Raw genomic sequence first — 20158 nt, 5'->3', positions numbered from 1 at the left:
GCTTGACAGCCTCGCCGCTGAACACATAGCTCAGTTGCAGTTAGATGTTCATCATTGTAGAATAACGCAGTTAGGCTGTTGTTATATTTCAGAATCTTCAATGAATTCAGTTGCTCGGAGGATATTTACACAAAGGAATTGTCTTACAGTTGACACCACGCGGTGTATACGCATTCAAAGAATCTCAAGATAAAGCTAGAAATTAATGCAACTTTAGAATGAATAGCCATAATATGTGAGCTCATCTGTATTATGACAACTGACGATCTAATTAATGCTCACCTCACTGCTTATTTAATATTATGTGCTTGAGAAATATCGTGAAGCACCCATCGTCTGCTTCGCCAAATGATAGAGATATGTGAGACGATGATGTCGGCTCCTATTCCGGCAGCATTTTCCCCACAGCTATATTGGAACGATTATCCGGACCTCATTTGGAATGGTCCAGGTCCCTCGCATGTTCATGTTCCATATGTCATTTATATGTCATATGCCTGCGCAAGTGAATCCGATGAACCCAGGAAGAAATGTGCCAGAGGGGTTTCCACTCGCACATGCAGAGTGTCCCAGGGGTCAATGATTGTAGACAAAGAGCATCCCCTTAATTCCTGAGGGGAAAACGCGGCTTGAGTCATTATTGCCATTTTATCAGTCGTCAACCAACAACTCGAAAATCGCGGCTACGGCATTTTAGGCTGCTTTAAGTAAGTTCAAGGTGCATCCGCACACAACCAAAAGTTACGATGCACTGATATTCCCATTAACCGTCTCCTCATCGGCCACAGATATTAGAGATGTCTTTTGCAAACCTATACCGAGTACTCCATATTCCGTACCAATACCAAACCAGCATGCGTGGTCTAAGCATGTTTGCTCTGTTTGGCTTGTTTGTTTCCCATGCCGGCTGCTCGGAGTTTGCTGTGTTTGTCCCGTTTGTCCCGTTTGGGAATTGGTTGGATGCAACCTTCGGACTCATTCCCAACAGGTTATGGGCGTTAGGCTTGGGGGAAAGAAAAGAAAGAAATAATGGAAGGAGAGCTCTCGTTTCTTTTGTCTTGGGTTGTTGGAGCGACGTGCTCGGGGACAAAGACCGACACCACGGGGCTCGGGTTTAGGCGGTGATAACTGCGGCCGTAAGAGCGAAGAAGACGCGAATTTATCGCACCACAGTGGAAAATCGCGCCCGTGGGCCTCTGCAAATCCGGAACATTTGGGGAATAATGGGTGAAAACAACGAAGAAAGAAAGGATAAAAACAGAAGGGAAAATAGTACGCTGAGAGATTGGAGAGGCCTAGGTGATCGGTAACTAACTTTAACATGCTAGACAGCATTTAATAAGTAAGGTTCTTATTTTCTCGACCGGGCCTCTTCAAGGATACGATACTGTACATAACCTGCGAACATTTTAAAATTGGAGTCGAGTCGGAGTTCGGGGTAATTGTATCCGGAGATGGGTGGCCCGGCAGTTGAGTCATTGCGGGATGGAGGCTGACGTCGGTGGAGCCGAGGGAGCCAACCAGAAAGATTGGGCGTGATAAAGTTCTCAGGGCGCGGAAACAGGGAGGGGGATGGCAAAAAGGTTCCTTGCAACTTTGCAAGTTGCGCGGAGAGTTTGAGCTGAACTGATATGGGCAAGCCTGAAGTCCAGGGGGGAGAAAGAAGATGAAGAGCAATCACCAACAATGCGACCGTAGGTTCAATGCAACCCGTGGGAGGCCGCTTCTTTTAAACTCAGAACCGCGCATCAGCTTGTGCTTGTGATACGAGCGGTGACATACTCGACATGGGGATATGTGTACACATGTACGGAGTACTCCGTACGTACTATTAAATATTTGTACATACCGCCGTCTGACATCCCGAAAAAGCCACAAGGGGAGGAAGATGGCCCCCACGGTTGGATTTATAATCAACCAGCGCCTCTTCTAAACCAGCGCCAGGCAAATACTTAATATCGACTAGCGGCTCTGTCTCCTGCTGCTCTCGCCCCGCAAACCACGCCGATTGGCCAATGGACGCCCGCGCTTGTGCTGGCGGCTTGGTCTGGGCTCCGGTGCTGCTTTACAGCCAAAGTACGACGGCCTCCGGCTGCTACGGTACCGTACGCCGCGTCAATCCTTCCTCGCGCGCTTGGCCCACTCGCCCTCTTTCCTCCTCTCCTCTTTTTTCTCCTCGCACACTCATCATCATCCTTCTCATCATCCATCGCACACCTCTCTCTTCCTCTCTCGAACGCATACCTAATATCTGCCTTAGTTGCTTGAACTAACCCGTCTCTCCTCTAGCCACACTCCTTCTCAAAACCCCTCCGCCGTTGGTTAGGCCATCTATTCGTCCCCTCACCAGCCAATCTCAGCTCATTGCCTTCCATCGCATTCTCCCGCTCATTTTTTTTTATTTTTCATTTTTTCTTCTGGCACAACTACAAAACAAGCCATAGTAACATTCCCCGAATCTTTCCAGTAGCTACCGCAGTGAATCGACCTCTCTGTTTTATCCCGTCTCATCCGCTCATCCTCGACATTGGCCTTGCGTGTCATCAATACTAGCCGCGGGATCATATCAAGCCCCTGCTTCCGTCATTCCTACTTGCGTCATACCCTCGTCTGCCTTGACCCTCATCTGGCCGCTGGGAAAGAAAGATAGGGCAAACAACCCCGATCTGCGGCTTCTCACTGCCTTCAATCTCTCATTTACTTCATCTCGCTTTACAATCTTCCTATCCAACCTCCCCGTGATTTATTCTTGTTGAGGGCTGTACCCCGTATCGCCTGGACTCTCTCTCTCTTCCGCTCCGCTGTTCTTCCCTAGGACCTCAGTCACCTCTGTCCTCATATACCACCTATTTTCTCTATTCCAGGGGCTCGAGGTATAATTTCTGTTTTGGGAGTTAAGATACACCTAAAAAGTTCGGAAAAGGTGTTAGAATTGGCGTTGGACTTGCCGGGGAACCGCTTTAAACCGTTTCTTTATAGGCCTCCTGGAAAAACCTCGCCAGACTTCTTTGTTGCCTTTTCCATTAACAGGAACCCCAAGGAACTCTCCACCTCGAACGCCTACATTGTACACAGTTATCGAGCCAAGATTCTTTGTTCGATTGTGCCAGACGATACTCTGTTCCCTTATATATACTTCTCCACCTTGGTCAGGGTGGTCATAACCTAACCATCTAAGAATATATTATACCCATCGACGGCTCCAGTTTCCTCGATACCAACCTCTTATTAAGAAATTTAAAAATCACCGTTGCAATTTTTCTACTCCTAATTTGTTCACTTTTTATCGTCGTCTCCTCTGGGTTGTTCTAACTCCCGATCTATTACTATTGTTACGCTCTTTTTTTTTCTACCTCGTCTTGTACGAATACGTTGGCGATGTCTAATTTCGATTCCCTCTATGAGCGTAGCCTTTATCTATCGCCTGACCAACAGGACCTACTTCTCGCAGCACTTTCATCTGGCGATAAATCTTCCAAAATGACCAAACCCGACCATCGCCACAACCCCCAATCCGATTTCAATTTGCAAGACTCTCGTCCCAACACATCGTCACCACAAGATAATTCATTCGATAATACAGGGGTATCCAATCAGGACTTGTTTGAATCGCCACCAGAGGAACCCCTTGACCTTGGACAACTAGGTTTTGATGGAAGCCCCTTCTTAGGTTTCGACCTTGACGTGGATTTTGATCCCAATGAAGATTTGATCGGTGATCTTCCTGGACCTTCGCCAAATGGCGAAGATAATGAGCAGAGGGAGAAGAGAAAGAGTATTGACGGAAACGAGGAGGAGGAAAGCGGAAAGAAACGAAAGGAGACTGATGACAAAACGGCTAAGAAACCCGGCCGAAAGCCGTTGACGTCAGAGCCTACCACTGTGGGTTCCTCCTTTTCCCTAGCGTTTATATCTTATGCGTTCCCCAAAATATGGGTGTTTTCTTGCTGGGGCATGTTTCTCTCTGTTGTACTAATCACTTATCCCCTTGGTAGAAACGGAAGGCTCAAAATCGGGCTGCCCAAAGAGCTTTCCGGGAGCGCAAAGAAAAACACCTCAAAGATCTCGAAACAAAAGTGGAAGAACTAGAGAAAACTTCCAAATTAACGAATAATGAAAACGAACTTCTTCGCGCTCAAGTCGAAAAGCTCCAAGTGGAAGTCAAGGTGTATCGCAAACGCTTGTCATGGATAAACAGTGGGACCAGTTTGTTGCCATCAACGAGCTCTGGCATGCGTGGTTCGGAGTACAGGAATGGCTCCCATCATAGTGGCAACGACTTCTCTTTTGAATTCCCCAAATTTGGCGATCTCCCGAGCTCCCACACGTTTAGCCAAAGTTTATCGAAAGCTCCATCTCACCACACCAAGCATTTAACTGCGTCTCCGACCACTACGGGAGTGGATTACAAAAGTCCCAACAAGAGTAGCGGAAACTTTTTCAAAAGCGCACACCTCGCACCACAGCAACAGACTTTTAACCCTGGAAACACTCCTCACTCTGTGCCAACGCCCGACAGTATGAATTCTAGTGGCACTCCCAGCTCACAAGGGCGAAATAGCCAGAGTGCTAGTATAGAAAACCTAAATGGATTTGACACTTATTCAGGCCGCCCGTCGAGAAATAACACTGGGTTATCCTACACTAGTACTGGGTCTGGCGCCAATTCCAACACCAACAACTATTTAACTTATCAAACACAGCATTATGGCAGCTCCAACGCTTCAAATTCCGCTTCTCCCTCTGCCTCTTCAGAATCTCACCATCTCTCGTCCATCGGCACATCACCAGAACCCAGCGTGAACTCACCACCTACTGGGAAGCTGACGGAATCCAGTTTGAACACAATTAATGAACTAAACGCAAGCCACGCGGGGGGAGAAGGTGAGAAATCATTCTACGAGAAGCTTGGCCGGGCCTGCGGTTGCGCTGAGAACCCAGTTCCTGCTGCGTTGTCAGATTCTAATCGTCCTCCCAAACTTCCAGATCATAACAACAACATTAGCAATAGCAGTAGCAACAATCACGGCAATATCAACTACCTAGCAGATGGCCTATTAGGGATCGACTGGCTCGCTCAGCAAAACGGCGGCCAATTTGACCCTGTCTTGTTCGGTGACTACCGCGATCCCCAGGACGCTGTTCTCTCACAGGACTTTGGCAATTTCTTCAACGACGCGCTGCCGTTCCCCGAATTTGGAAGCTCTCTACAAACCTTTAATGAGTTGAACAACGGCCATGCTAATACCACCGCTTCAACAACGGCGCCCCCCAAACATGACCTGCTCAGACAAGTAGACAGCATCCTCGAGGGGAACCATGATGAGGAGGTTGTGCCGGCAGAAGACCGCTCGCAAATGCTATCGTGCACCAAGATTTGGTATGTTGTATTTACTCTTTGTTCTCCCCTTCAATTGGCTCCCTCATGATCTAGACTCTCTCTAACACTTTGCAATCTAGGGACCGCCTGCAATCGATGGAGAAGTTCCGCAACGGTGAGATCGACGTTGACAGCCTGTGTAGTGAACTCCGTACGAAAGCGCGCTGTTCTGAGGGTGGTGTTGTGGTTAAGCACGATGATGTGGAAGCCATCATGTCCCGCGCAAAGTAGTGAAGGGGAGGCTGTTTTATAGTATATATCATGTTATACATAATTGTCGTTCATGGAGCTATCAGGTGGTTTTGTTGTTTTGAAAGGAACAAATTTACATGCGGGAAACGAGTCGGGGTGTAGGAAGGGATACTTGCGGCGAATGAATTGATTTGATTTGAGATGAATGGCAACTAGCGAATGGCAAATGGCAAATGGTGAGAAGGTAAAAAGGGAACGAGGAAAGAAATATTGCAGTACCTGTTAACTGACACGAACCAATATTCTTTTATATATACTATTATTCTCCTTCAGTACTGTACATACGAAGTCACCTCTCTTTTCTTTATGTCTTTTTGCCTTTTCCTTTCTGACATATAATATGTCTATGCATATCTACATACTCCTGGCTGGTGATGTTGCTGTTTTTCTTCCTGTGTTCTTAACCCCCCTTCATACAGATTGCGATTCTTTATCTGAGCAACATGTTGTTTTTCTACACTGCAGATAACATTGATCACATTGGGCATATTTCAAAAATACAGTCTTATTGCTATGAGGTCCTGTTCACAAAGGTGTCAAGAAATGAAATTCTCATGAAGATGTTTGTATGAATGCGGCTTAACACTAGCCATCTGGACATGACATGGCATGAATATCCCTCTGTGTACATCTGTAGCTTACCTGTCCTGCTTGTATGTGCCAGTGCAGCACTTCACATACTGTGTTTCTCAACTGTAGCTACCTTACTACTAACTCCACACGCTAGTATCAGGTAACTTATAATCTAGTCCATCCCATGATTCCCATCCCATTCAATGCTGTGGTGCATGTACTCCGTAGAGATCTGGGAAAGGGGAACAGGAAGCGGCTGACATAGCTCTCCCACGTGACCAGGCGCCTTCCCCGATCCGAAAACGCATCCCAACCTTCGCCATATCAACTTGAGGCTCCCTTTTTTCTTCTGCTCTGCTTCGACTCAACCTTACGACATACGAGCTCGTTTCTCCACTCCCCTCTCTCTCCCTGCTTCTTCTTCGCTCCGTCTTGTCCGTGAAGCCTCTTTGTCTTCCGAATCGTCTAACGTATTGTCCTCCCCCAAAATACGCCCTACCCTCTAATATTTCCCTGTTGTTGTTGTCTTCTTCTCTCTTCAACCTCCCTCGTCGCGCAAACCAACCTACCTGTCTTTCTGCTTCAAAAGACTTCCCTCTTACACGATACAATACCTTGTTGTCTCGCCAGCAGAGTGCAGCACCGTCCTGTTTTATAGACGCCCGCCCCAAGGAAACCTAACTGAAATTCCCCCCCCAAAACAAACTTTCGGCGCTCCATCCCGAGCTTTCATCGATCTTGGCATATTCTCTTTCTCGTCTTGCTTTTGCTCTAGCATTTTCTTCCACCTTTTCTTTTCTTTTCATTCTTGCTTTCGTTCTCGTTCTAAACTGTTAAGCTGTCAATCTATCCTTGCCAAGGAGTGACTGACGTGAAATAAACATACCAATCAACTTCTGAAAGCAAACAACAAACCCAAAATACACAGAAAAGCGTGGAATTAAGGAAAACGAAAAGGACGTACAAAGCAGCTCTCCCCTCCTCCCTTCCATTTGAACTATTAACATCCACCCACCTATCTATCTTTCCCTGTCCATCTATCCATATGGCTTCAGTAAGTTTTCTCCCCAAAACTCAGATTGGCGTGCCTAAACGAAACCGCCGCCCTGTGATCCCTCACTTCGAACACAACCTTAACAACTCTCCTCTCTCCCCTTCAGCACTTTGATTTTGCGAAATGATGTTTTCCAAGAGACCTTCGCTAACTTTGGGCGAAATGCGCAAAAAAATAATAGCCCCGTCCCGCCCACACCTTCAACAACCCGGGCTATAATCTCCCTAACGGTTCGACGAGCGGCCCCACCCCCGGAGCTACTGCGCTGCTCCCCAATAATGGCAGAGTGATTCAGACTGGTGGTGTGCGGGTGCTTTGCGTTGCAGATGTGCGAGGTAAGCAAATTATTCATCGAGATGACCCTTCATACAATTTCTAGTCCTTGTTACATAGATGAAATTTTTCGCTGGGTTGTGCGGGAAGACAGCGTTATTGTCATTTTTAGTACTGTTGCCATTTGCTATGTGTTGATGAACCTGGTTGACAAACTGCTTTCAAACGATGATTAGGGAACTTGAAATCACTCAATGAACTCGCCAAGCAAGCTCGCGCCGACCATATTATCCATACCGGCGACTTTGGATTTTATGATGATAGCTCTCTTGAGAGGATTGCAGAAAAGTACATTTCTCTCTCTTTTACCGGGGTGTACCCTCGATGAAGATTTTCTAACTAACCAATGTGACTTGCGCACCTATTATAGGACCTTGAGACACGTTGTTCAGTACTCTCCCCTCCTTCCAGAGTCCAACAAGAAAAGCATCGCCTCTGTTCCGCTCCAGCAATCCATTAAACAACGATTCAGCCCCGAGCAACTCCCTCTCTCCGAGCTTCCTCTATTGCTCAACAAGCAGTTGACACTCGATGTTCCCGTATATACTGTTTGGGGCGCCTGCGAAGATGTAAGGGTACTAGAGAAGTTTAGGTCTGGTGAATATAAAGTCGACAAGCTACACATCATCGATGAAGCCAGCTCGAGACTATTGGATATCGGCGGAGTGAAACTGCGCCTGCTTGGTCTGGGAGGTGCAGTGGTTATGCATAAACTGTTCGATAATGGAGAAGGAAAGACAACAATTGCAGGCGGGCAAGGAACTATGTGGACAACGCTCTTACAGATGGGCGAATTGGTTGATACTGCAAACCGCGTTTATGATCCGTCTGAGACACGTCTTTTCGTCACGCATGCCTCACCAGCTCGCGAGGGCATGTTGAATCAACTCTCTGTCACACTGAAGGCTGATTTCTCCATATCGGCGGGATTGCATTTCAGATATGGAAGTTCATACAATGAATTTAGCGTCAATCCTACTCTTGACCATTACCGTGGCAAACTAGCGGCTTCGAAGGCCTCATTTAACGATGTGTGGGACACAGTTAAAGGGGAGGTCGAGACTGCCATCAATGCCAACGAGGCCCAAAGAACTCTACTGGACAATGCACTAAATATAGTTGAGAAGATGCCAACCATCGCGAATGGCGGAAACCCCTTCGGAGGCCCTGTCGCAGCGAGCAATGCAGGCGGACAGGTTGACGAAAGCGCGTTCAAAAACATGTGGAACTTCAACCTGGCGGATGCTGCTTTCGGATATCTAGTTCTGGAAATCGATGGTGGCCGTATTGGAACGGAAATGCGCGCTCAGGGCTTCAACTTTTCACATCGTACCGGCAAGCAACCAACCAGTGTGCCGCCAATAGCCCAACAGCCATCCACCATGGCGCCTCTTCCCGGCGCGCCGGGCGGCACCGGTGCTGCGCCCCCTGGAGCTCCTGGACAACCAAGATCTACTGGCGGTGCTCCTCAATACGGACAGGCTCCAGTACCGAACCGTGCGTCCGGACCGACCTATCAACAGGCAGCCCAGGCTCCCGCTACACAAAAACCCGCGGCCCCCATTCCTCCGAAAACAACCGCATCACCAGCTCCCGTAATTCCGAACAACAAAGTCAATAAGCCTACCACCCCTCAACCCGCTGCCGGAGCGAATGCCAATGTTCCCGCAGCTTCGACAGATAAAGCCAACGAGTCAAACGGCACGGCACATGGTGCCGGAGACAGGACGGATTCCAGGAATGATTCAAGGACAGGACCCCCTCAAGAACGCAAACCAAGCAGCGGCCTCTTTATCTCAAACGTGGACTCCGAACAAGCGATCCGCGATCTATTCCCCGAAGAAGACAAAGCAAAGATCCTCAAGGTAGAAAAATGGGGCAAATTTAACCATGTGGTGACTTTCTCCACTCCCGAGGAAGCCAAAGGTGCCTTGGAACGGCAGCCACCTGAACATAAAAAACCAAGCCCTCCAGGACCAAATCGGAAACCAAACGTGAAGATGTTTGAGGATCGCGGGAGCCGAAGGGATATGAATCGCGGGGATGGCAACGCTGGAACGTGGCAAGCTAGTAATCGCGGTGGTGCTGGGGGTGCACCTGGCGCGAATGTTGGTCAACGGAGTGGGTATCAGAGTGGTAGTGCTTCGAGCGATATGGAGATGGGACGTGGACGGGGTGGGTTCGGTGGTCGGGGGAGAGGTGGAAGAGGTAGTGACAGAGGTGGACGTGGCGGTGAGAGAGGTGGAAGGGGTGGTCGTGGTGGATATGGAGGTTCTGGGGATCGCGAGCGCGGTGGTGCTGGAAAGGGTGGTGCAGGGGGAACGGAATCGCCCGCTCCTGCTACTTCAACGCCTGCGTCTGCACCCGCTGGGGAGGCGAAAGGGGGAGATTAAATGATGAGCGATTTGATGTGACCTGACGAGATGGATATGGTTGAGTTTGGGTTGTTTGCTATTCTATTTTATTCGTTTTCATGTTCGTTTGGTTTCTTTTCACCTTTTTCCCGTTCTTACGTGATGCTGTGTAAACTGTTCCCCTTTTCTAATTTTCTATTTCTTCAACTTGTGTTCCTTTGTTTATTTATTTTTTTCTTGTCAGTTTTCAATTGTTTTCAGCTTCAGTTTCTCCCCTTTGTTCTCCTTACTCCCCTCCCCCCCCCCCTTCCCTTTTTGTTCTCTCTTCATTAAAGATTCATATCATACATACCACTGTGCCCGCAGCTACAACTACCTCAATACCTACCAACGTACCTAACTCTCCGCGTATTCAGCTCACCTATCATATTCTTCTATCTACCTCACGCTAACTAACGAGGCACCTGATTCAACAGATTTCTGATTTCTGCTTACCTTTTCTTTCTTTTCTTTTGTTTTCTTTTGCAAGTGGGCAAAAAGCAAGTAAAGTTGTGGGGAAAGGAATAAACTATAATGTTTTATTTTTTATGGCCGCGCCCTCCGTTCCTCGTCAAAGCGCTAGGAGTGAGATTTGAATGGTAAAGATCCAAGGTAGGTTTGTATGTAGATATGAATGGATTGTCCAGCAGCATGTAGAGAAGGGTATTGATTGGCAGTGGAAAAATAGGAAGAACAAGTTCTATATATGCGTGCGTCTGTTTTATCATGATTCTGTGATTTTCCTCTAAAAATAATATTTATCTCTTTGGGTGGTTCTATGGAATAAACAGTGCTGAATATCATTGATACCTAGGAACCTGCTAGATGCAAGTAAGAATAGGACATGTCTAAGGGAGAGCATGCTAACATTTAAAAGGGGAGGGGGAGAAAAAGAAAAATTCAAAATTCAAAATTGAAAATGCCCTGCACTCTTTGTTTCCTCCATTTTTTTGGGAACAGGCCATGCCCCGCCCGTCGCTGATATTTTTTGGTTTTCGCAAACAGATACATGTTCATTGATACATTTTTGCAGTGTCTGAGCTCATGATGAGTATGGCCGCCGTGCAGATATGATGGAATACCCCCCGACCAAGGTGGATTTGGGCCCCTCTCTTTCCTGAAGTTGTGTGCCCTAGCATTGCGGCAGCGCTCCATTTAACTAGGATTGCAGTTTTGTCGTACGGCTAAATGGAGAGAAGGAAAAAAGGAGGTAGTTGTCAGCATAGAAAACTGATAAGAGAAAAAAGAGAAAATAATGCTGATAAAACAGTTGAACAACGAAACTCACCATTGGCATAAAAGGTATAACTATCGGCGTTCCGAATCGACATATCAGCATTCAACGCCATCGACGCATCTTCACCGTAGGCAAGATCCGTCGTGGCGGGATAGTAAACGGCATCGATGTGCGATAACTCATGGATGACAGTCAGCGCCTGGTCGCCCGCATCGCACGCCTGCGACACCGCGGTTACCGAATAGTAGATTGGACAGTTGACAACGACATTCGATCCTGAAAGCGCATAGGCGACCGTGTCCGGGCGGCAGACATCCATCTCATCTTCGCACTGGTACTTGACTACCCCGCCCTCAGCGCTGCAGGCTTCGTTAGAGATGGCGTGGAAGCGGTCGGAAACTTGCTGGCGGATTGGAGGGGTCTGTTGTGCGAAAGTATTGCTCGAACACTCGCACGTCGCCGGATAGAGCCGCGTTGGAAGCTTCTCCGGCGATGCTGGAGTCTCGTTTCAGTGCGCTGGCGATGACGGCCTTTTGATGGTCGGTACAGTTGCCGTTGTTGAAATCGGCGCGCTGGGCGAGATGGTCATGTATTTTGGCGCGGGTGGAGAGGACGCCTGATACCTGTTTGCCGTCTACTTCTATTTTAAGTTCGTTGGATTCGTACGGGATGACACTAGCAATGCTGAATGATTTGGGGTCGATAATTGGGAAGACACCGTCGGCGGAGACAATGTAGGTACCACTTTCTGAGAGATTGAGGGTTTCCGCGAGGTCGAATTCTTTGTCGATAGTTTGGCCGGGGCCAATAGGTTGGAGGTTGTCTTTGGCTAGGTCAGAGGGACTGCGGCGTAAGTGAACGCCTTTAAAGGGCACTTCTTTTCGGGAGCCTGCAACGCATTTGATGTAAGATAATGGTTTCATGATGTTGAAAGAAGAAAATGATATAGCGTACCCTCTTTGTAGACAGTGAACTTTTTCGTGGGAGATGCGTCAAAGAGTGTGTTCGCTCTAAGAATGGAAATTTCTGAGGAGCCAGTGTTCGTCACAGAAACTTGGACTTTGGTGTTTCCCGTTGAGGCGAGGCTGACATCGAGGCCCTCAGAGCGACGTCCGATGGAGATAATGGCGCTAGAGTATATGGGAACGAGCAGTCCGGCTGCCGTCAATAGAACTGAGGATAACTGCATAGTAAGGAATGGAATATCCGTACAGAAATTAAAGAAGGGTAGGAGAACAAAGGCCAATGAGCAAGAATATAGAATGCAAACAAAAAGAAGGATGTAAGAAAGGAATGTAATGAGGGGAAAGGAACGAAGAGGAAAGAACCCAAGTTGTGAGCTATATGCCCATTAATATAATTCACTCAAATCCTTCTGGAAGGAGAACCACTGAGCAGGTAAACTCCTGCCACCACCCTCCATGACTGGAGCTGCGCGCCACACTAATCGCCCGAAGTATAAGAAAATGTAACTTGGTGGATTAAACCTTATTAGCTGGTGGATCCTAGATCGAGATTCGAAAGCGCCCAGCGTTGAAATTTTGGAAGCATTAAGCTCTTTTTACAGGCCCCTCGCATAGGGGGACCAACCTCAAACTTGCCCTGCCGAAAAAGACCATATCTTTTTCGGCAACATTGTTTCCCAACCATCACCCGGACCACCTCGCAGTAATCGAATGTCCGAAAACACAGTGAATGGATATCCATTATTGGCGTTTTAAGAGGCCCCGGAGTAGTAAAACATTAGGCACAGTAGAACACGCAAGTCCCACTATACCGAGTAGACTGGAGAGTAGCAGAATAGGTGGGGAGGGGATTCCACTTGCTTTTTTGATGTTTCAAGAGGGCGGTACAACTTTAAATGGACCACATGGCTCAAATTCCAGATTTTGGAAGTATCGATTTGTCGCGATCATCACAACTTATCATGTAGCTGTCCATTAGTTCTTAGATGTTGTTGCTTAGAGCGCTAGCACTCTTGCAATGGACTGGGTGTTTGGTTGACCCAAATATATTCAACGATTATAGCAATCGAAAGGAAGGGCCTATGGATCTTGCATGTCTTGTTCGACAATTTCAAACCTCGAATGGTGGTAATGCCTGCAAGTTGAAACTAGGAACAAGTAGTTTAGATCTGGATCCACGTTTCGACGGTGGGTGAGAGAATAAAAGGAGGCAAATCGGGCTGAAGGTCTTCATTTCCGCTTTCCCTTGCTTATAAAGAAGAAAGCGTAGCCACTAACATTCATGGGGAGGTGCTGGAATGAATTGCCCTATATCATCGCAGTCAGTCAGTCAGTCAGTCAGTCGTGGACATATCGGCGGGCTGCCGATTGGCATCACGCCGTGGCATCAGCCGGAACTCCGAGCCATATTGCCGCAAACGCGTACTAATATCTAGGTAACAGATGACTGTAGTTCAAACGTTCTGATCAGGTTCGGATTTTCGTCATTTCAACTCTTCCGATATCTATGTTTCGCCTCCCGTTTGACGCCGGATTTAGACCTTGGTGTTCCGAATATATTCATCGTACGGAGTACATGTCTACCCTTGTTGTCAACAGGGTAGAGTTCCCGGGATAAAGAATGCATCGTGGATACGGAAATCCGAGGACCTGATCGCCACAACGAGTGCTGGACAAATTTTGCTGTAAAACTGGCTGTTAAGCCTTAGGATGGTTTCCATTTTGACATGGTCAATGCCCCATTTAGGTCCTATACTTCTCAAAACAAAACATGACAAGACATTTAAAACGCACCGCGAATTCAATTGTGAAATATGAGGGTTGACTCGAGTATCCCCGCGCAAATGTACCACACTCCCCCATTGGCGATTGGAGTTTGATCGGAAAACCCTAATTAAGCGCGATGCCTAAGTGCTGAGTTAACCTTTATAGACGTGCCATTAAAGGAAGGGCGACGTTGTAATATAAACCCTTATCAACACCGCCTACATAAAAATGGCGAAGGCTCCTGGGCGATTGATAGATGTCGCTCGAGCAGTTGCTGAACATCGCTGAAGTTTGCCTCAACTCTCAAACAAAATCAGCATTTAGGGAGTCACCGACACAACCTTATTTTGAAAACTAATGGACGTGTCGCTAACACTGATAATTCATGGCCTCAAAGTAAGGCAGATGAGGGATAAAGGGTCAGTATTAATTTACCTTGGAGATTCTAGCCCAACAACCCAACCGTGGATATTATAACTCATGCTGTTTAACGCATATGGTTAGAGCTGCCGTAGCTTGTTTGAAGCTCAGAAATCCATATTCCACTGCTGAAATTTCGCAGACGTAAGCATTGGCGTTGACTTCCCAGCATTCCTTGCTGGGACCGTCGAGCTTTGCTGCTGAATTTGCCCCCCCCTTCCACCCCTTCCACCCCCTAGCTGCTGCCGTTAAGAAACATCCTGTCTTATTTGATTTCCTATTATGTTTTTGTGCAACAGCGAAGCTCGGTATGATTTCTTTTCGGGGCGGCAAGAGCATAAAGGGCATTCCCGAAAGGCATTTTCACCGTTTCTCGCTCAGCCTGCGGGGAAGTAGAATTCTTCCACCCTACAGCTAGAGCGTCTAGAGGATCTTGGGCTTCTAGCGATGTTCTTGCTAAGAGGAGCACCAGAAATGTCCACCTCGGCATTGTAACTAACCCCAGATGCCGCGGATGTATTTCAACTTCGGCGTGCCGATTCGCCCAAGCATCTAGCCCACTTGCAAGAAATGGACAACGAAAAAGTGAAGAAAACGGGTTGAATTCCTCGTAAATACGGGCCTAGACCGACCGACCTAATGCTTTGAGGAGTAGCACATTTATGACGTAGGATGAGTCTGGCAGGGAACCCCAAGCCTTTTATTAGTTTCTTCCTGGCGCGAAGAGTATGCACCCTGTTTTTCTCGTTCCTGGAATACCCCGATAACCAGACAATTGGCATGGATGCTGAATTGATGTCGTCGATGTCGTCGTCGTTGCCAAGCCTCGGCTCACTTAGTCATCGATGTCACAGGCTGACATAAGCACGCGTCCAGCCATTCTCCCGTCACCACATCATCCAACCACTTATCAGTACCAACCCATTCATTACCCTGCTGTGTGATTCGACCTCTTTGGCAACTAATCTTGCTTTCTTAGCGGAATCTCGTTTCTGTCTGTATCACCATTGACCGTTCGTTTCTTCAGTTCCGTTTTGAATGCTGCCGCAAGTTTGGCGGCCTCAACGCATCCAGGAGTTAATCAAAATCTCTCACGCTCTTAAGAGATCCTGATCGCTCGGTCGTCACCGCTCCAAAACCCTCTTCTGCAGCTTCTCAAATATCGATTGAAATATATTGGTTATCCCTTAATGGTTTGACCCTCTTGTAGAGGAAGTCGACTACAAGGGGAAGATAGTGGTAGTGCTGGAATCTACGAATGCTCCCCGTTGACTTCTGCCTGAAGATAACATCCAGCCATGCGCCTCGGATGTTTGTCGCTCCTGGGGGTACTGGTAGTTGCTCAGAGCAACTCCGTCTTTGCCCAAGGAGAGACAAAGATTCATGAGGAGGGTCGCTGTGCGATTCGTGGCCACTGCGGGAAGAAGTCGTTCTTCGGTGGAGAGTTACCTTGCCCCGATAATGGACTTGCGAAAGCGCCGGCGGCGGAAACCCGGAGGAAACTGGTAGCGCTGTGTGGAGATAAATGGAAAACTGGAAATGTTTGTTGCGAGGACACTCAGGTAAGACTCCGCTTCGGAGAAGTTGCGGATCCAAGATCCACTCTGACCAACTGGTGGCACTTGAGCTTACACCTGCTTGTTTTGCTATTCCAATAGATTGATGCTTTATCCTCGAATCTGAAGATGGCCGAAGGTATAATTGCGTCATGTCCGGCATGCAAAGAGAACTTTTTCAACCTCTTTTGCTCCTTCACCTGCTCCCCGGACCAGTCTCTGTTTATTAACGTTACACAAACCGACAAGGTCAAAGGGAAGAAAGTGGTGACTGAGCTGGATAACTTGTGGTCGGAGGTGTACCAGGTTGGATTCTATGGCAGCTGCAAGGATGTGAAAAACGGTGCTTCGGGCGGCAAGGCGATGGACTTCATCGGCGGGGGTGCAAAGAATTATTCCCGATTCTTGAAATTTTTGGGCGACAAGAAGCTGTTGGGTAGCCCCTTTCAAATCAATTTTGTCACAGAACCAAACGGACCTGGGGATGTGGGCATGCGACCTTTACCGGAGATTCCAAAATCCTGCAGTGATTCAGACCAGAAGTATCGGTGTTCATGTGTCGACTGCCCGGCTGTTTGTCCCCGACTACCAGCGTTAGAAGAGGAGACCTATTGCCACGTTGGGCATCTCCCGTGTTTATCATTCTCCGTCATAATCATATATTCGGTCTTTTTGTTGCTCTTGGTCGCTGGTACTCTTGGCCACTTTGTCTTTCAGAGACGTCAACAACGGAAACTGGAACGGGCTCGACTCCTACAGGATACAAGCCCAAGCGACGATGAAGATGAAGGCGATCTTATCGACGATGCCGGTATACTCGATCGTCCCCAAACAAGCTACAAGTTAAATTCCGTGTTCGATGCGATATTTAATCGTCTCGGTGGTGCTTGTGCTCGTTTCCCGGCGTTAACCATAACGACAAGTATAATATTTTGTGGCGTGCTAAGCCTGGGTTGGCTACGTTTCGCCGTCGAAACAGACCCTGTCAGACTCTGGGTTAGCCCAAGCTCAGCTGCTGCACAGGAGAAAGCATTTTTCGACGAGAACTTCGGGCCTTTCTATAGAGCAGAACAAGCGTTCCTCGTCAACGACACCCATCCAAACGGACCGGGTCCTGTTTTAAGTTATGAAACACTCAGTTGGTGGTTCGACGTGGAGAGTCGAGTTCGTCGCATGATTTCGCTGGACAAAGGGCTTTCTTTGGACGATATTTGTTTTAACCCGACGGGAAAGGCTTGCGTTGTCCAATCATTAACAGGATATTTCGGAGGTTCTTTTTCCAATGTCGACCCTAACACTTGGGAAGATCACTTGAGGCATTGTACCGAGTCCCCCGGTGCTGTAGACTGCCTTCCCGACTTCCAGCAGCCCCTAAAACCAGAAATGATTCTAGGTGGTTACGGGCGGCCTGGAAATGTATTGAATGCATCCGCACTAGTCGTCACATGGGTGGTTAACAACCATGCCCCTGGCTCCAAAGCGGAGGCTGGCGCAATTGATTGGGAAGATAGCTTAAAAAGAGTGCTCGAAGTGGTTCAAGAAGAGGCAACTGAACACGGCCTACGCGTTTCTTTTAACACCGAAATTAGCCTTGAACAAGAGTTGAATAAGTCTACGAACACGGATGCGAAAATCGTGGTTATTAGCTACATAATTATGTTCATCTACGCTTCGTTAGCCCTTGGCTCTACAACTTTGACGTGGAAAAGCATCATCAGAAATCCGGCCAATAGTCTCGTGCAGTCGAAGTTTACTCTCGGTATCGTCGGTATCTTGATCGTTCTGATGTCTGTGTCAGCTTCAGTCGGGCTCTTCTCAGCAGCCAGGATCAAAGTGACGTTAATTATCGCCGAGGTGATCCCATTCCTAGTTCTAGCAATCGGCGTTGATAACATTTTCCTTATCGTTCACGAATTTGAGCGAGTAAACGGAAGCCACCCAGACGAGGAAATCGATGAGCGCATCGCTCGAGCGTTGGGAAGAATGGGACCTAGTATTCTCCTCTCTGCAACCACAGAAACCATTGCTTTTGCGATGGGTGCGTTTGTAGGGATGCCTGCTGTCAAGAATTTCGCAGCCTATGCTGCCGGTGCGGTCTTTATCAATGCCCTATTGCAAGTAACGATGTTTGTATCCGTGCTGGCATTGAACCAGAGACGTGTTGAGAGCCTACGTGCAGATTGTTTGCCTTGCCTTACTGTCCGAAAAGCAAATTCGTCTTCTATCCCTGGCGGTCAGCCGTATGACCACGCGGAGGAAGGAGCTCTGCAACGATTTATTCGAAAGATTTATGCTACTCGTCTTCTTCAGAAGCAGACTAAAGTTTTAGTTATGGTTGTTTTCCTCGGAATATTCACAGCCGGCCTTGCGCTCCTACCAACTGTAGCTCTTGGGCTGGACCAACGTATCGCCATCCCCAATGATTCATACCTGATTGATTTCTTTAATGATCTGTATGATTACTTTGGAACTGGGCCCCCTGTTTACTTCGTAACGCGAGATGTGAATGTTACCGCCAGACACCATCAGAAACAACTTTGTGGAAGATTTTCAACATGTGACGGGTTTTCACTGGGCTTTGTTCTTGAACAGGAATCAAAGCGTCCCAATGTTTCTTATATCTCTGGATCGGCCGCCAGTTGGATCGATGACTTCTTCTACTGGCTGAACCCTCACCAAGACTGCTGCAAAGAAGACGGAAAAATTTGCTTCGAGGGTAGAGATCCGCCATGGAATATTTCGTTACATGGCATGCCAGAAGGGTCTGAGTTCATTCATTACGCGGAGAAATGGCTAAAGTCACCTACGGACGAGTCATGCCCTCTAGGTGGTTTAGCTCCCTATAGCAATGCCTTAGTTCTCGACTCAAAGCATGTTACGACTAATGCAAGCCATTTCCGCACGAGTCACACACCACTACGCAGCCAAAAGGACTTCATCAAGGCCTATGAATCCGCTCGTCGTATTGCGGACGACATCTCACAAAAGCACGATATCGATGTCTTCCCTTACTCCAAATTCTACATATTTTTCGACCAGTACGCTTCTATTGTCCGCCTCACTGGAACCTTGCTTGGATCCGCAACCGCGATAATCTTTGTTGTCACTTCAGTCCTCTTAGGCTCTATAGCTACAGGAGCAGTGGTTACTGCCACAGTGATTATGACTGTTGTTGATATTATCGGAGCTATGGCTATTGCTAATGTCTCGTTAAATGCTGTCTCGCTAGTTAACTTGATTATCTGCGTCGGTATCGGGTTCGAATTCTGTGCACATGTTGCACGCGCTTTCATGTTCCCTTCCAGCCCACTATTGGAGCAAGCTCGAGATAAATTCCGATATCGTACTGCTCGCGCGTGGGTGGCATTAGTCAATGTTGGCAGCAGTGTCTTCACCGGTATCACGGTTACCAAACTTCTAGGTGTCTGTGTACTCGCATTCACAAGGAGCAAGATATTCGAGATCTACTATTTCCGGATATGGCTGGCACTGGTAATATTCGCTGCGTCTCATGCGCTGATATTCTTGCCAGTTGCTTTGAGCTTCTTTGGTGGTGACGGTGAGTTTCCTCCTTCCATTAATCTGTAGACCCTTTGTAATTTATAATGCCCGGAGAACTGATGCAGTTTATATTCTACTCATAGGATATTGTGACCCTCAGACAGACGGCGGTCTGGAAGGGGACCTTGCTGCCCGAAGATATCGCTCCCTGCTACCCGATGACTATGATTCGGAGGACGACTCTTGAATTCAATACCGCGGTCTATCCGTGAAAACTATTTTGGCCATGTTAATTCGCTTTATGACAATAATATTTTTTTCCCCTGCTTAGCCGTTCGCAAAATCCTTTGATTCGATCGCTTTTGAGGACATATTCGTAACCCAAATCGAACATTATAGACCTAAAGGAGTATCGCAAGCGTGGTGGAGTCTGGATAATGGAAGAACAATGGAGGAACAACGATCATATGCCTGCTTCCTGGTGTATGTACTATGTATACGTATACAGGGCAATGTCTCATTTTTTCACCCGCATGCTAGGACGACGACAGTCAAGTCACCTTTGATTTTTGGATATTGGCGTACATAGCCGGATTATGCCTTCCTTCCCCCCCCCCCCCCCTTTTTTTTTTTTTTTTCTTTCTTCAGAAAAAAAAATATTAGATCATCAGCTATGGGTGGATTATAGCTGTCCATGATTATGACAGATAATGAAATATTCCATCTC

At 47.5% G+C, this 20158-nt stretch overlaps 6 protein-coding genes across 10 annotated transcripts; 4 read left to right on the top strand and 2 right to left on the bottom strand.

Moving 5' to 3' along the window:
- The first annotated feature begins 790 nt into the window (after positions 1 to 790).
- On the top strand, positions 791 to 6265 carry BDCG_03456. Of its 2 annotated transcripts, none has more exons than XM_045419063.1 (4): positions 791 to 3882; positions 3996 to 4884; positions 4987 to 5380; positions 5461 to 6265. In XM_045419063.1, the coding sequence occupies exons 1-4, from the start codon at positions 3379 to 3381 to the stop codon at positions 5609 to 5611; spliced, it is 1938 nt and encodes a 645-aa protein (XP_045280451.1). In that variant the 5' UTR covers positions 791 to 3378; the 3' UTR covers positions 5612 to 6265. The 2 variants fall into 2 exon arrangements, with proteins under 2 accessions (XP_045280451.1, XP_045280452.1); XM_045419062.1 differs by having other exon boundaries at positions 1004 to 1272; positions 1329 to 3882; positions 3996 to 5380; positions 5461 to 6251.
- On the bottom strand, positions 1953 to 2465 carry BDCG_03457 (uncharacterized protein; the record flags this gene model as incomplete). The annotated part of the gene is made up of 1 exon (XM_045419064.1): positions 1953 to 2465. Exon 1 carries the CDS (start codon positions 2208 to 2210, stop codon positions 1953 to 1955), a length of 258 nt encoding a protein of 85 aa, XP_045275487.1. The 5' UTR covers positions 2211 to 2465.
- A 71-nt stretch (positions 6266 to 6336) lies between the features above and the next one.
- On the top strand, positions 6337 to 10929 carry BDCG_03455 (Ser/Thr protein phosphatase). Its single transcript, XM_045419061.1, has 4 exons — positions 6337 to 7259; positions 7441 to 7594; positions 7769 to 7880; positions 7963 to 10929. The coding sequence occupies exons 1-4, from the start codon at positions 7251 to 7253 to the stop codon at positions 9983 to 9985; spliced, it is 2298 nt and encodes a 765-aa protein (XP_045275486.1). The 5' UTR covers positions 6337 to 7250; the 3' UTR covers positions 9986 to 10929.
- Positions 10502 to 15165, bottom strand: BDCG_03454 (metalloproteinase 8). 4 transcript variants are annotated; one of them, XM_045419058.1, is made up of 5 exons: positions 14390 to 15165; positions 12813 to 14256; positions 12177 to 12694; positions 11274 to 12111; positions 10502 to 11169 (listed from the first exon to the last, which is right to left on the bottom strand). In XM_045419058.1, the coding sequence occupies exons 3-4, from the start codon at positions 12409 to 12411 to the stop codon at positions 11594 to 11596; spliced, it is 753 nt and encodes a 250-aa protein (XP_045280448.1). In that variant the 5' UTR covers positions 12412 to 12694; positions 12813 to 14256; positions 14390 to 15165; the 3' UTR covers positions 10502 to 11169; positions 11274 to 11593. The 4 variants fall into 4 exon arrangements, with proteins under 4 accessions (XP_045280448.1, XP_045280447.1, XP_045280450.1 ...); XM_045419057.1 differs by having other exon boundaries at positions 12177 to 13882; positions 13982 to 14256; XM_045419060.1 differs by having other exon boundaries at positions 10673 to 11169; positions 12177 to 13495; positions 13614 to 14249; positions 14390 to 15144.
- BDCG_03453 (uncharacterized protein) lies at positions 13093 to 13383 on the top strand (the record flags this gene model as incomplete). Its single annotated transcript, XM_045419056.1, has 2 exons — positions 13093 to 13151; positions 13188 to 13383. The coding sequence occupies 2 exons, from the start codon at positions 13093 to 13095 to the stop codon at positions 13381 to 13383; spliced, it is 255 nt and encodes an 84-aa protein (XP_045275485.1).
- BDCG_03452 (patched sphingolipid transporter) lies at positions 15161 to 20062 on the top strand. Its single transcript, XM_045419055.1, has 3 exons — positions 15161 to 15936; positions 16033 to 19489; positions 19575 to 20062. The coding sequence occupies exons 1-3, from the start codon at positions 15673 to 15675 to the stop codon at positions 19676 to 19678; spliced, it is 3825 nt and encodes a 1274-aa protein (XP_045275484.1). The 5' UTR covers positions 15161 to 15672; the 3' UTR covers positions 19679 to 20062.
- Positions 20063 to 20158: the final 96 nt, after the last annotated feature.

This window comes from Blastomyces dermatitidis (assembly GCF_000003525.1).
Source record: "Blastomyces dermatitidis ER-3 genomic scaffold supercont1.3, whole genome shotgun sequence".
NCBI classification, from domain to species: domain Eukaryota; kingdom Fungi; phylum Ascomycota; class Eurotiomycetes; order Onygenales; family Ajellomycetaceae; genus Blastomyces; species Blastomyces dermatitidis.
The sequence above is the reverse complement of the archived record's forward strand: the minus strand, read 5'-3'. Positions and strand labels throughout refer to the sequence as shown.